The 14,219-nt window shown below is 40.6% G+C and overlaps 1 protein-coding gene across 1 annotated transcript in view; it reads right to left on the bottom strand.

Moving 5' to 3' along the window:
* The window catches only part of WIPF3 (WAS/WASL interacting protein family member 3), a 90,799-nt gene that overhangs the window by 62,212 nt on the left and 14,368 nt on the right, over positions 1 to 14,219 (bottom strand). The window contains exon 2 of the mRNA XM_060020660.1: positions 4,420 to 4,536. Coding sequence (XP_059876643.1) covers positions 4,420 to 4,479 — 60 coding nt within the window. The 5' untranslated portion in view covers positions 4,480 to 4,536. The remainder of the gene's footprint in view (positions 1 to 4,419; positions 4,537 to 14,219) is intronic.

Genomic DNA, 14,219 nt, shown 5'->3' with positions numbered 1-14,219 from the left:
ACAGGTATTCATTCAGTCATGCATCCATCCATCCATTCATTCAATGAGTAGCTATTGTGAGCCAGGCACTAGGGACAGAAAAGACCACAAAACAGAAAATGTGGACCCCAGTCAAATAAAAACTAACTGAAAAACTGATAACTGCTATGAAGGAGGGGTTTAAAAGTATGTTATGAATGCCAGTGTGGGGTGTGAGGAAATGATGCTTCAAGGAAGGGACACCTGGGCTGAGCTGAGCAGAAAGAGCTTTCCAAGCAGAAGAAACAGCCATGCTAAAGTCCTGGAGTAGAAGACATGGGGAGAGGGGCACCATATGAGGTCTGAGAGGTAGGCAGGGGCCGGGTCATGCAAGTGGAGCGGCCCACAGTTAAGAGGGGGATGGGAAGCCCTTGAAAAGTGATGGGGAAGGGGACATGATCTGATGCAAGTGTACCAAGATCACTGGCTGCTGGTGACAAAAGGAAGGCTGAATGAAGCCAGCTATCTTGTAGGTACACGTGTTGGCAAAACTTCTTCCGTAAAGGGCCAGATAGTAAGTATTTTAGGCCTTGTGGGCCAAGAGGCAAAATCAGGGATGTTCTGTAAGTACGATATAAGAAAAAAGAAAACAAATTCCCACAAAATTTTTATTGATGAAATTCAAAACAAAATAATAATAATTGAACATAATTTTTTTTTTTTTTTTTTTTGCGATACGCAGGCCTCTCATGTTGCGGAGCACAGGCTCTGGACGCGCAGGCTCAGCGGCCATGGCTCACGGGCCCAGCCGCTCCACGGCATGTGGGATCTTCCCGGACCGGGGCACGAACCCGTGTCCCCTGCATCGGCAGGCGGACTCTCAACCACTGCGCCACCAGGGAAGCCCCTGAATATAATTTTTAAAACACAGGTCAACTAGTGAGATGAAAAGAATTCTTCTTTGGGGGGAGACAAGTTGTTTAATTGGTGCTCTGTCACTGTAACATAAAAGCAGCCAGAGACAATATGCAAATGAATAAGCATTGCTGTCATCCAATAAAACTTTGTTTATGGACTAAAATTTGAATTTCATATATTTTTCATATGCACAAAATATTATTTTTCTTTTGATTGCTTTCAATCACTTGAAAATGTAAAAACCATTCTTAGCTCGAGGGCTGTACCAAAACTGAACCATGGGTTCTGCTCTGGTTTGCCAACCTCTGTCGTAGAAGGTCCCACATTCTGGATGTGCCTAGTTGCTTGCTCAAAGAACACTAATTTTTGGCAGGTCACTGCAGGGTGATACTATGTATTTCTTGTTGCATCACAGCAAAAGGCTGTGTAAAGGTCATTCTATGACAGGTGACACTTTGATCCCTGTTAAAGGTACATTTCCCCTTTGTAATTAGAAGTAATCTGTGGGTGCCACTTGGGATCCTGTGAACATCCTGTTCTCCAAAACATTTCCCTAAGTGGTTTTAGGTTTCACGAATGATCCTTGCCTGAATCAATTATTATACTGGGAGTTACAAAATAATTTTGATATGATTTTCAGTGCTACCTAGAATACTGTTTTGTGGATTACATAATCATTTTTTATTGAATCTTCTGGTTTTAAATATTTAGATTGTTTCCTTTCTTTCTTTTTTTTTTTGGTTGCTATCACAATAATGCTCTCATTAATAATCTATAGCTAAAAATCTCTGTACACTATGATGAGTTACTGAAAGGAAATTACTTGAAGTGAAACTAGGTCATTGAGTACAACCACTTTTTAAAGGGACTTAATCCATATTAACAAATTGTGTTTTAGGGGATTATACCAATATTTGCTCCTATTAAGAGGTATAAGTACCTGGTATAACAAATGACTATATGCCGCAGACTTCTTAAATCAAATCATCCAACCTTGTGTACGGTGGGTATGGGTAAATGGGAAGGGGGCAATGGATGTGCCTGTAGCAGTAAATAAATAAATCAACCACTAAAAAAAAATGTTATAAGTGCCTGGTTCCTAACACTCCAGGCAACATTTAAAAAGTACCACCACCAAACTGATAGATGAAAATGATTTCTCATTATTTTAATTTGTGTTTATTCAATTATAGTGAGGTTGAAACATTTGTATTTCTTCTGCCTGGTCATATCCTGGGCCCATTTTCTACTCATCCTTTCCATATTGATCCCTAAGAGCTCTTTATATGCTCAGGTTGTTCATTCTTTGCCTATAATATGCACTGTAAATATTTTTCCCAGATTGTAGAAAAATGCGTCTTAACAAAATATTAAAGGACTTCCCTGGTGGGGCAGTTGTTAAGAATCCTCCTGGCAGGGGACATGGGTTCAAGCCCTGGTCCAGGAAGATCCCACATGCTGCGGAGCAACTAAACCCCATGAGCCACAACTACTGAGCCTGCACTCTAGAGCCCACGAGCCACAACTACTGAGCCCATGTGCCACAACTACTGAAGCCCACATGCCTAGAGCCCATGCTCCGCAACAAAGAGAAGCCACCGCAATGAGAAGCCCGCGCACCACAACGAAGAGCAGCCCCCGCTAGCCACAACCAGAGAAAGCCCGAATGCAGCAATGAAGACCCAATGCAGCCAAAAATAAATAAATGAATAAATCTACAAAAACAAAAAAATTAAAATTTACATGGTTGTTTTCCTCCTAAATTGATCAGTTCCTCCATGAGATAGGTAGCAAAAAAAAAAAAAAAAATTTAGGAATGGGGAAGGGAATGCAAGAATTATCCAAATGCAGAATTATTTTTGTTTATTATGAACTTAAGCATATTAAAAGAAAAAGACTCCCTAATGAAAGTTAAAATTTTATTATCAGCATTCAAAATTCTTTTCTGGTCTTTCCTATTTATTACATATATAGCTGATTTCATGATGCACAAAATGTGCATTGTTTTTAATTCATCATTCCATATCTACTTTCCATTATCAGCACAGTTATAAATGTAATTTTTAATTAACACTTTAACATAATGCAATTTTTAATTAACAGCATGACAATACAGTTCATTTAGTTCTCACAAACCATTTAAGATCTAATTTTTCACTAGAATAACTAGCGTTGCTGTGCACATACTGTATAAATTTTTTTTGGTTCCTTTAGGGTTAAATTCTTAAGTCAGTCTCAAAAATAAAACTACTTGATTACCAGGGGAAAAAGCGATATATTCAGGCTTATTGTTTTTTGTCAGAGAACACTCCGGAAAGACTCATTCAACATTTGTTGAGTCCCAGGTATGTCACCAGCAATGTTTAAAAGAGTTTATTTCCCCAAGTCCCCAACAATATGGGTTTTGATAAGTTTATTTATTCTGGCTAAGTTTATGGACATACTGTGGTATTGGGAGTTACTTTAAGTTGTGCTTCTTCAGGCCCAGCAAGTCTGTGTGAGACCCACATTATAGTTTCCTGTATGCTTCTTTCACTTATAAACTGTTCATCTCCATGCCTTCTTTGTGTCAAATTCGGCAGTGGAAATTCAGTACTGATTCCTATTCTTTCTATATATTGGCCAGAGAGCTTTCAGGTATAACTCACATCATGTGCTTTCCTTCCACTCTCTTCAAGGGCAAGGGCCAAGTTTCAGGAAGGTGTATGCCCCAGCGCTTCAGATACGGTCAGTGTGCCACGCTAATGTCATGGGGGTGACATAGGACCTCAAGCATACCCTCGTTCTCACCAAGGCTGGTGACCGTGCAGCAGGGCCTCAGACCCTCCTTTCATAACCTATACTCCCGCGGTCATGTCATCCACGCATCTGTGGAGAGGTGTGCACCCCAGCGGCAGGATAGCGGGTAAGGCTCTATTCCTGGCCCCAAGTGTCAGTGGTGGTAAGGGTGGGAAGCCCTGTCCTAAAACAAAATAACCACTCTCTGGGCCTCTCCTAAGCCCAAACCAAACTCCAAGGGAGACAACACAAAGCGAAATAGACTGAGTTCAGTCTTGTACAGATAGGGAGATTTCATTTAGAGATTTATATTTTGTTGTGCATTTCACATGACACTCCTCTTACTTGGTCCCAGAACCTGGCAACTGAAGCCCAAGCTACTGTTAGCACCACCCAGATCACACACTGGAACTTGACTCTGAGCACACGCCTCCTTGGCTATGCACTTCAGCGTGGCCTCCCCTCTGAGGTTTCCCGTGAGATGAAACAGTCGATTAGGGAGACTCTGGGAAGCCTGTATCGAGCAGCAGGAATTAGAAGAGAAATCATGTAGACGACGCTGAGGTAGAGGGTGGGAGCTGCCACGGAAGGGGAAGGGAAATACCTGGCCAGGCTGGTTTGGAATTAGACCCTGGAGCCGTAGAGCCAGCTACCAAAGATGCCACCTGCCATAGCAGAGCTGGGTGGTGGCTGATTCTGAACATTTAAAACCTGCTCAAGTGTATTCAAGTAAACCAGACTGAAAAAGAAAAACCCAGGTCTTACCGGGGGCGCTGATGGGGGGGGAGGCGGAGGCAGAGGTGGCAGTGGCGGTGGCAGTGGCATATGTCACAGCGTGGGTGTTTCTTTCTTAGGAATGGTCCCAGGAGAATGGTCTCTGCTCTGAAAAGGAGAAAAGGGTGAGTTTAAACTTGGATGTCTTTATTCACGCACAGGTAATACACGTCAGGCAGGCATACAAATGTTAGAGGTAGTTTCATTCCTTCACTTGCCCGCTCATTCATTCATTCATTCTTCTTTCAATAAATACTGAGTGCCCACTGTGAGGCAGGCATTGTGTCAAGTGCTGGAGACTGAAAGAAATAGCTAGATTTTTAGAAAGAATTAGGTGACAAAACGGATAAAATTTAGCTATTTATGTCTCAGTGTAAACAGAGCGTATTAATAAATAACAACACTTCACTCCATAATGAGTACTGCAAATAACAGATTCTACCTCTTTAAGCATTAAACTTTTATCATTTTGGATGCAATTTAAAAATATTCTGCACATACCCCCATTTTCCTAAGCAGAGCAAATGGAATGAAATTTAACCTTTTCTGAATGTGGCAGGCTCAGCGGTTACTCATGTTGCCAGCCTCCAGCCAGGCTTATACGGGCATTAGCTATCTTCCTGCTTCCTTCTCTGCTGTCACTCTTAACTTTGCTTGCTGTTTTTCTGTTGTGGTTTCTATACAGTCATCTGCGTGGGGTCATGACACTTCTCAGCAAAGACTTAATATCTGGCATTTGCTACACGGAGGGCTTTGGGGCATGCTTCTGCAAAAATGGTTATGTCCCAAAGAGTTAATATTGTAGGATGTCTGATCTCCAGATAAATATGGCATTGCTCTGTAGAGTGTGTGTTTGCATGCATAGGTTTGAATATGGATTTGTGTTTTCAAATCTATATCAAGACCCACTGCAAAGACTTAAAACCTATACTGCAGAAAATCCCCAACAGTTTACAAAAATGAGGAAAACCTAGAGAATCTAAAAACAATTTAAGCAGAAACAGAAATAAACCTCAGACTTAGGCAAGGGTAATTTTGTGTTCTTTCTGTCCTTCTAGTCACTGGAAAGCTCAAGCAAGTCCTGCACCTCTGTTTCTTCAATGCTAAAATCCTACCTCCTTTGTATTATTCTTTTTTTTTTTTAACTGTACGAAGGGCCTTTACTGTTTGCAACAGGAGGTGGAAGAGGAGGGGATATGACAGCTCTGGCTCCTGGGGCAGCTCCATAGACTCAGTTGCTGCCCTCCTGTATTATTCTGTGTTAATATTCTTATTTCCTAGAGGCAAAAAGCAATTATGTAACGTGGTACTTTATTCTTAACACAGTCCACTGGATTTTGCTTGCTTAATATATACTAGTTTTCTTTACCTTTTTAAATAGTGGCTATATGTGGCAGGCTAATCACATTAATTTCCACAACAATCCTCTAAGGTCGGTAGTTTATTCCCAACTTTATAGGTAGGGAAAATGACATTCTGAGACACTAAGTAGTTTACCCAAAGTCATACACAGCTGGTAACTGGTAGACCTGGGATTGGAACCCAGCCAGGCTTATCAGGTTCTCACGTCCGGGCTCTTTTCAACGTGATTGTTTTTTTTTAAATTATGGTAAAATATACATAACATAAAATTTATTATTTTAACAGTTTTGAAGTATGCAATTCAGTGGTATCAAGTACAGTCATCACCACTATCCATTCTCAGAACTTTTTTTTTATCATTCCAAACAGAAACTCTGCACCCATTAAACAATACTTCCCCATTCCTACTCCCTCCAAACCCTGGTAACCTCTGCTCTACTTTCTGTTACTGTGAATTTGCTTATTCTAGGTACTTTAAGTAAGTGGAATCATACAATATTTGTCCTTTTGTATCTGACTTATTACTCTTAACATAATGTCTTCAAAGTTTATTCATGTTGTAGCATGTACCAGAATTTCATTCCTCATTACTCAATTATATGTATATGCCACATTTTGTTTATCCATTCATCTGTCGATGGACACTTGGGTTGTTTCTACCTTTTGGGTATCTTGACTAATACTACTATGAACACTGGTGTACAAATATCTCTTCAAGACCTTGCTGTCAATTCGTTTGGACATATACCTAGGAATGGAATTGCTGGATCATACAGTACTGGCCTGTTTTAGAATCCCCTAAAATGGTACAGACATTTTGAATGGTATAAAATATATGTATAAGTTCAATTCTGGGGAGAAAGAGTCCATGATAGTTTTCTTAAGAGTTCCAAAGAGGTGCATGAGTTGATCATTATAGAAGACCACAATTGTCCTATAAAGCAGTCCCCTGAAAGGGGCTTGATAATTACTATGTCACTGCCTCTTTCCTTGATAGTAAAACTAGGACAGAAAGACTGAAAAAAAAAATATTCATCAGAGTCCACAGCATAAAACTATAGTAGAATTGGGCAGAGATCCCAGAGGACAGTATATACTTCTTCCAGGTAGCATCAATATTATTTTATTATATAATCTAATACACACAGTAACATAGGGTCAGACAGAGTTGGCATTTTACTGGCTGAATGCTAAAGCAGGTTGGATGTGAGCCCACAAATTACTTGAAACAAATATAAATGATCAGTTGTTTGTATTTCAACACTTTCTTTCATAGAAGGCGTTGGGTATATTCTTTACATGATCCTTAATTCAGTGGCAAAATAATTTCAGTCAAAAATTTATAGCAGGGAATAAAGGGTTGGCTGAAGTAGTAACAGAACAAGAGAAAATATGGTCTCATTATATAAGGATTTTATCTTTTAACTAAGACACATGAGAGCAGACAGACTTGCTTCCCTTGGTGCAGAATGGTAATGGGTTCAGAAGAGTAACTTACAAAACTTAAATGTCTCTTACTAAGGGTTTTGCCATTTATCCAAAGAAAAATGACTGCAGGAAATAATTTTAAGGAGAATTGTGGCACAACTATTCATGTAAGCCCTCAGCACACAGATTATATTTTCCAGCCTCCTTTGCAGTTAGGTGTGACCATGTGACTAAGCTCTGGCCAACAGAATGAAGGCAGAAGTGATGTGCTCTGTCTCTAGGCTGGCCCATAAAGACTTTCCATCCACTACTTTTCTGTCTTCCTCCATCCACTGGCTGGAAGCAAAGGTTCTACTGTGGGCAGAGCCATGGATGTAATGAGTCTGGGTCCCTGACTCTCCATTTTAAGGCCATCTGCCAAACACCTGATTAGACTTTACATTCATGAAAAATAAACTTCTGTGTTAAACCATGGAGAGTCTGGAGTTAATTTGTTAGAGTCACTAATATTTAACCAACCTAATATGGAACTAAATTGAATAGAACTGATTCTCCTTTTCTTTTTTCAAATTTTTAAAAAAATTTTTTGGAGTATAGTTGATTTACAATGTTGTGTTAGTTTCAGATGTACAGCAAATGAATCAATTATACAAATATATATATCCACTCTTTTTTAGATTCTTTTCCCATATAGGCCATTACAGAGTATTGAGTAGAGTTCCCTGTGCTATACAGTAGGTCCTTATTAGTTATCTATTTTATATATAGTAGTGTGTTTATGTCAATCCCAATCTTCCAATTTATCCCTCACCCCCTTACCCCCTGGTAGCCATAAGTTTAGAGCTGATTTTCATTATTCATGGTAGCTAAGTTCTTTACAGTTGCCATGAACACTGAGTTAGCAAATACCTGAACCATTGCTCCTAGGAGAGACCAAAGGGTTAGGCCCATGTGAGCCGCTGGTCACAAGATTTTTGTCAGCTGATTAATATATAACTTTGTTTTATATATTAGTGTTTCTGATTAAAGATACTATGTTTAATAGATTGTTGATTCATTCATATTATAACTCATGCCTGAACAAAGCTTATCTAACATACATATTTTCTCCATAAGGCAAATCACAGCCTTCCTGTGTTCAAGAACACTAGGCAGCACTATAGCACTATACCTGGGGCGGGCGGGGGGGGCACTGAAGTGAAATCACCAACAATAAGCCCAATAATTTGAAAAACATGGCACTAAATAGAATATGAAAAGGACACTTGTTTACAGTGTGAGAGCTGGAATGAGAAGGCAGAGTGCTGCTCGTTCAGCCTCAGCTGGGAACGTGTGCATGACGCGACTCGAGCTTTTCCCCTCCCTGTGCATGTCTGTGAATAACCGTGAAGTCACCTCCGACTATTGATTTTGGGGTTACAAATAAAGTTTAGAGGGTAGGTGATTAGCAAACTGTGGAATCCATGAATAATGGGAATTGACTGTATAACTTTTTGGACCCCCTATATATATTCAGCACTGTACTAAGTATTTATAATACACTGTTTTATTTAATCCTCTCAACAACTCGATGGTAGATGCTGACATTTCCATAGTAGAGATAAACCAAATTTTGTCTCAGAGAGGTTATGTAGTTTCTGCTAAGTTTCAGCAGGAGTACCAGAGCTGCATAAAAGCCCTGGCCTTTCTGATCCAAAACCTCATTTCTTTGTTTTACTAACTTGGTATAATTCAGATCATATTACTTATCTACTTCCATTTTGCAAAGTATTTTAGAGACCCTCGAGTGAAAAGGACCTCCTACAGGTAAGTATCGATATAATTCTTCCATGTGCTCCCCCTAACCTCAGCATCCTTTACTCTCCATCTAGTTTTATCCTTACAAATCTGAGAGTGACCATGTGCCACTGGGCTTCTGTCTTGCTGAAATCTCAGGAATGATTTTTCAAACTCCAGGATGAAAGCATATTTTTATACTTAGTACTTGATGGCTGTGAAGGCTTTTTCTTGACAGATACAGTAATTAAGCAATTATCTAGAGAAGTATTTGTTAAAATCTGACAGTTAAGAATGCAGGGCTCCAGGAAGTCACAGGCTGTACCCATGAGCTCTTTGATGCTTTGTGCTCTCCCGTACATTTAAAAATGTCATTTTGCTCTGCAGTGTATTAAAAAATGCTTAGGATAAAAAAAGCCAGATTCTCAAAGGCTTTTATATTTTCTCCCAACTCATGAAATAACTCTGAAAACCAGCATCGAGATGCAGGTTTTCAAACACCATTAGAGGGGAGGGTGGCAAGAGGAACAGAACTAACACTGTTTCCACGTGAGACCCCGAGTGTGGGGGACAGTGCTGGTCTCACAGTCAGACTTGGGTTCTACTTCTGCCGCTGCTTTTCCCCAGCTGTGTGGCCTTAGTCAAGTTACTTAACCTAACTGAGTCTCATTTTCTTTATTTGTAAAACAGCTACCATGCTTAACTCTTAGTTTGTTATCAGAATTAAAACAAAGACTGTAGATGAAGAACGTAATACAGGTCCTGACACAAAGCAGACACTTAATTGAAGCTATATTTATCAGCATCATACCACCATCCTCTCCACTGCCACAAGTAACAATAAGAAAAGGTGGGGCTTCCCTGGTGGCGCAGTGGTTGAGAGTCCGTCTGCCAATGCAGGGGACACGGGTTCGTGCCCCGGTCCGGGAAGATCCCACATGCCGCGGAGCGGCTGGGCCCGTGAGCCATGGCCGCTGAGCCTGCGCGTCCGGAGCCTGTGCTCCGCAATGGGAGAGGCCACAGCAGTGAGAGGCCCGCGTACCGCAAAAAAAAAAACCCCAAAAACAAACAGTTAAATATGCTGAGCTTTGTGAGTTATTTCAGAGAGAAATAATTCATGTTCTACAATTTTACACACTAGTTGCTCTTGTCATCATCACTTTTCTCCCCTAAGTATAGTTTGTCAGATCACAGCTGTTCACAAACAGAAAATGTGCCTATTTTTAAAATATAAGCTACTATTTGACAAAAGCATCTTTTGCTGGTTCTAAAAATACATTTGAATAGGAATCTGAAAATAAGCTTCTCTGGGCACTCATAACTCTTTATGGTCTTGTTTTTGTTGTTGTTGTTTTGTTTTGTTTTTACATCTTTATTGGAGTATAATTGCTTTACAATGGTGTGTTAGTTTCTGCCTTATAACAAAGTGAATCAGTTATACATATACATATGTTCCCATATCTCTGCCCTCTTGCATCTCCCTCCCTCCCACCCTCCCTAACCCACCCCTCTAGGTGGTCACAAAGCACCGAGCCGATCTCCCTGTGCTATGCAGCTGCTTCCCACTAGCTATCTATTTTACATTTGGTAGCGTATATATGTCCATGCCACTCTCTCACTTTGTCACAGCTTACCCTTCCCCCTCCCCATATCCTCAAGTCCATTCTCTAGTACGTCTGTGTCTTTATTCCCATCTTACCCCTAGGTTCTTCATGACATTTTGGTTTTTTTCTTAGATTCCACGTATATGTGTTAGCATACGTTATTTGCCTTTCTCTTTCTGACTTACTTCACTCTGTATGACACTGTCCTACTGAGTCCCTTGTTTCTTTGCCTATGAAGTCAGGAAAAGAGAAGAGAGATTTCTCACCTCTGCACTAATGCGGGCAAATGAACCCCGTGAGGCGGTCCATTTCTCACACTGTGGTTTCAGCAGGGTCCTGCCACTCTACCAATCAGTCATTTATTTATCAAAGGTGCCCTGCAACCAGGAAGTCACAACTCAAGAGCCCATGAGCATATAAGGCACACATCAAAATGTTCTCGAAAAACATGTGGTAAAGTTGCCAAAGCTATAAGTAAAACAATAAAGGAATTTTTTAAAAACCTTCTTTCCAGGTTATGGTGAAAATGATGTACGAGTGGTCACTTTCTCTTGTCACTTCCTCATTGTTTCAGAGCAAATTCTCTGGGCACAGTCCTCTCCTGGGACTTCCCACCTGTAAGCTCTCATGCCCACCCCCCACCAACCACCTCGTTAAGTGAAGACCATCCTCTTATTGGCCAAATGGAAGTTGCTGCTCTCACTCTCCTCAATGGTACAAAATTCCTGGAATATTTAGGTTTTTGGGGTAGGTGGGGCATGTCGATCTGAGTAAGCAAGGAAGTAGGGGATAAGGTAGGGGGAAATAAAAAGCACGGGATAAAAATGTCTTTGAACATTTGTGTTCTAGATTATAGTAAGGTAAGTTAGCCCTGATACAGCCCTTGCGATGTGTCAGGCACTATCCTTAGAACTTTTCATATATGAACATATTTAAGCCCCACAATATCCCAATTCTTCAGATGAGGAAACCAAGGCCCACTGAGGTTAAGAAACTTGCCCAAAGTCACACAGTGAATTACTGGAGGGGCAGGCATTCAAACGCGGGGTGTCTTGCTCCAGAGTCCATGCTCTTAAGCACCATGTTAACTTAAGTCACTTGTAAACATACAACTTTTTATAGTTTTTGTCACATCCACATACCACCTGAACTTACTTTAAAATTGTTTATTTTGCGAAAGAAACTTTAAATTATTACCATAAATGGAAAACCAATATTATTTGCCATAAATAGATGGTAATAATAAAAATCAACTTAACGATTATTAAGATACATCTATGTACCATCTAAACTCACTTCAGGTTTCCATAGTGATACTTAAACCTTGGTGCTTTGGGGAACAGTGATCTAGAGCAGTGTTTCCCCAATTTTAATGGAGGACGAATCACCCAAGGGGTCCTGTTAAAATGCAGATTCTGATTCAGTAGCTCTAGGGTGGGGCCTGAGATCCTGCATTTCTAACAAGCTCCTGGGCGAGGCCAATACTGTTGGTCTGAATCCATACCTTGAGTACCTCTAGAATGTGGAAGCTTGTAAGAAAGGCACAATCTCCACCCCAGACCTACTGAATCAGAATCTTTGGGAGTCTCTTGTCAGCAAGTGATTTTTGTGCCCACTGAAGTTTGAAAAGCCCTGCTCTAGAACAACCAGGATGATGAAATGCCCTGCCCCATACAGTTGGAAGTTGTGTCCTCTACTGAGAAGGTTCTTTTTTCTGTAGATCCGTTTAATTTCAGCAGTCTGGGTCCATGAAAATGGCACACTGTACTTAGGACTGGAATTGACACACAAGGGAAACAGAAACTGAGCTGAGTGCCCATGAGCTGAGTGCCCATTCACCTCTTCCACAGGTGATATGAAGGTTTCCCACACCTGAGATACACCAGCCTCGACAGCAGCTCCTGAAGTTGAATCTGCTCAGGCCCGACCAGATATGATAATTAATTATCTGCTGAAATGCTTAAAGGATTTATGAAGATTGTCCATGTGTGTTCTAAAACCAAGATACACTTTAACCACAATCTAATACGGAAGCCACTAAGTCACACCTACAGTGAGCTCAGAAATTGTTTCCTTTTATAAGACTTATTGAAATGCAAATTTGTTCCCAGATCATTGAATTCATTATAATATTTGAACAGTATTAGGTGAAAAGATATAAATAGTGATATTGATAATATTTATCATTGACTCAAGCATTTTAATTATGGATTTCCCTGGTTGTCCAGTGGTAAAGAACGCACCTTACAATGCAGGGGACGCGGGTTCAACCCCTGGTCAGGGAACTAAGATTCCACATGCTGTGGGGGAACTAAGCCAGCGCACCACAACTACTGAGTTCACACACCTCAACTAGAGAGCCCACATGCCCAGGAGCCTGTGTGCCACAACTAAAGAGAAGCCCGTGCAATGCAACGAAAGATCCCTCATGCCACAACAAAGATCCTGCATGCTGCAACTAAGACCCAACGCAGCCAAAAATAAATAAAAATAAAATAAATTATGGCTAAATGCCATAAAAATCGTTGTGTGTGTGTTTCCCAAGAGTTAAAGGAGAAAATATTGATTTCCTGTCTTTTTTTTTCTGCCTTTGAATTAGCTAAAAGAAGAACGAGGCTTATTAAAAAGATATGATAGGGCTTCCCTGGCAGCGCAGTGGTTGAGAGTCTGCCTGCCGATGCAGGGGACACGGGTTCGTGCCCCGGTGCGGGAGGATCCCACATGCCGCGGAGCGGCTGGGCCCGTGAGCCATGGCTGCTGAACCTGCGCGGCTGGAGCCTGTGCTCCACAATGGGAGAGGCCACAGCAGTGAGAGGCCTGCGTACAGTGAAAAAAAAAAAAAAAAGATATGATAAAAAAAAAAAAGACATGATGGGGGACCTCCCTGGCGGTCCAGCGGTTAAGACTTCTTCCAATGTAGTGGGTGTGGGTTCCATCCCTGGTCAGGGAGCTAAGATACCACATGCCTCACGGCCAAAAAACCAAAGCATAAAACAGAAGCAATATTGTAACAAATCTAATAAAGACTTTAAAAATGGTCCACATCAAAAAAATCTTTTAAAAAAATCTTTAAAAAAATACATGATACTAATCAGACATTTATAAGTAAGTCTCATTTTACATAACAGTTATGCTTCTGAAAAATGGCATCTCTAATTCTGGAAAAATCGAGGTATGCTTTAAGCATACAAAAGGAGTTTATTATTCAATGGAAACCCATAATCAATGTTATAAAATAATAAGTCATTCTACAAAATAAATTACCACCTCTTTAATTTATTTTATGATGTTGGATTTTATAAGGAGGGCATTTTTTCCTTTCTAAGGCTAAGGTGGTCATTTTGCACTTAGGATTGTGAATACTCCTAAAAATGCTATTCTGAGAATCACTGAGGAAATAATGTTCAGACTGGAGGGGGCACAGGGAACAAGTCTACAAGACAAATTCTTTCTTTTCTAGTTTCACTCCTGAGACTTTAGATTTTAGTTTCAGTATTTTCACAGTAGGGATACTGTGCCAGCCTGGGCCAGGTCAGGATGGCTGGCCCAAGTTCTGGTGCCTCCAGTTCCCTGTCCAGTTTGAAGTTCGCTAGAATCTCAAACAACCTGTGGCAAGGAGGC

This window comes from Delphinus delphis, chromosome 9, assembly GCF_949987515.2.
Source record: "Delphinus delphis chromosome 9, mDelDel1.2, whole genome shotgun sequence".
NCBI lineage: Eukaryota > Metazoa > Chordata > Mammalia > Artiodactyla > Delphinidae > Delphinus > Delphinus delphis.
This window is presented reverse-complemented; position numbering and strand designations above follow the sequence as displayed.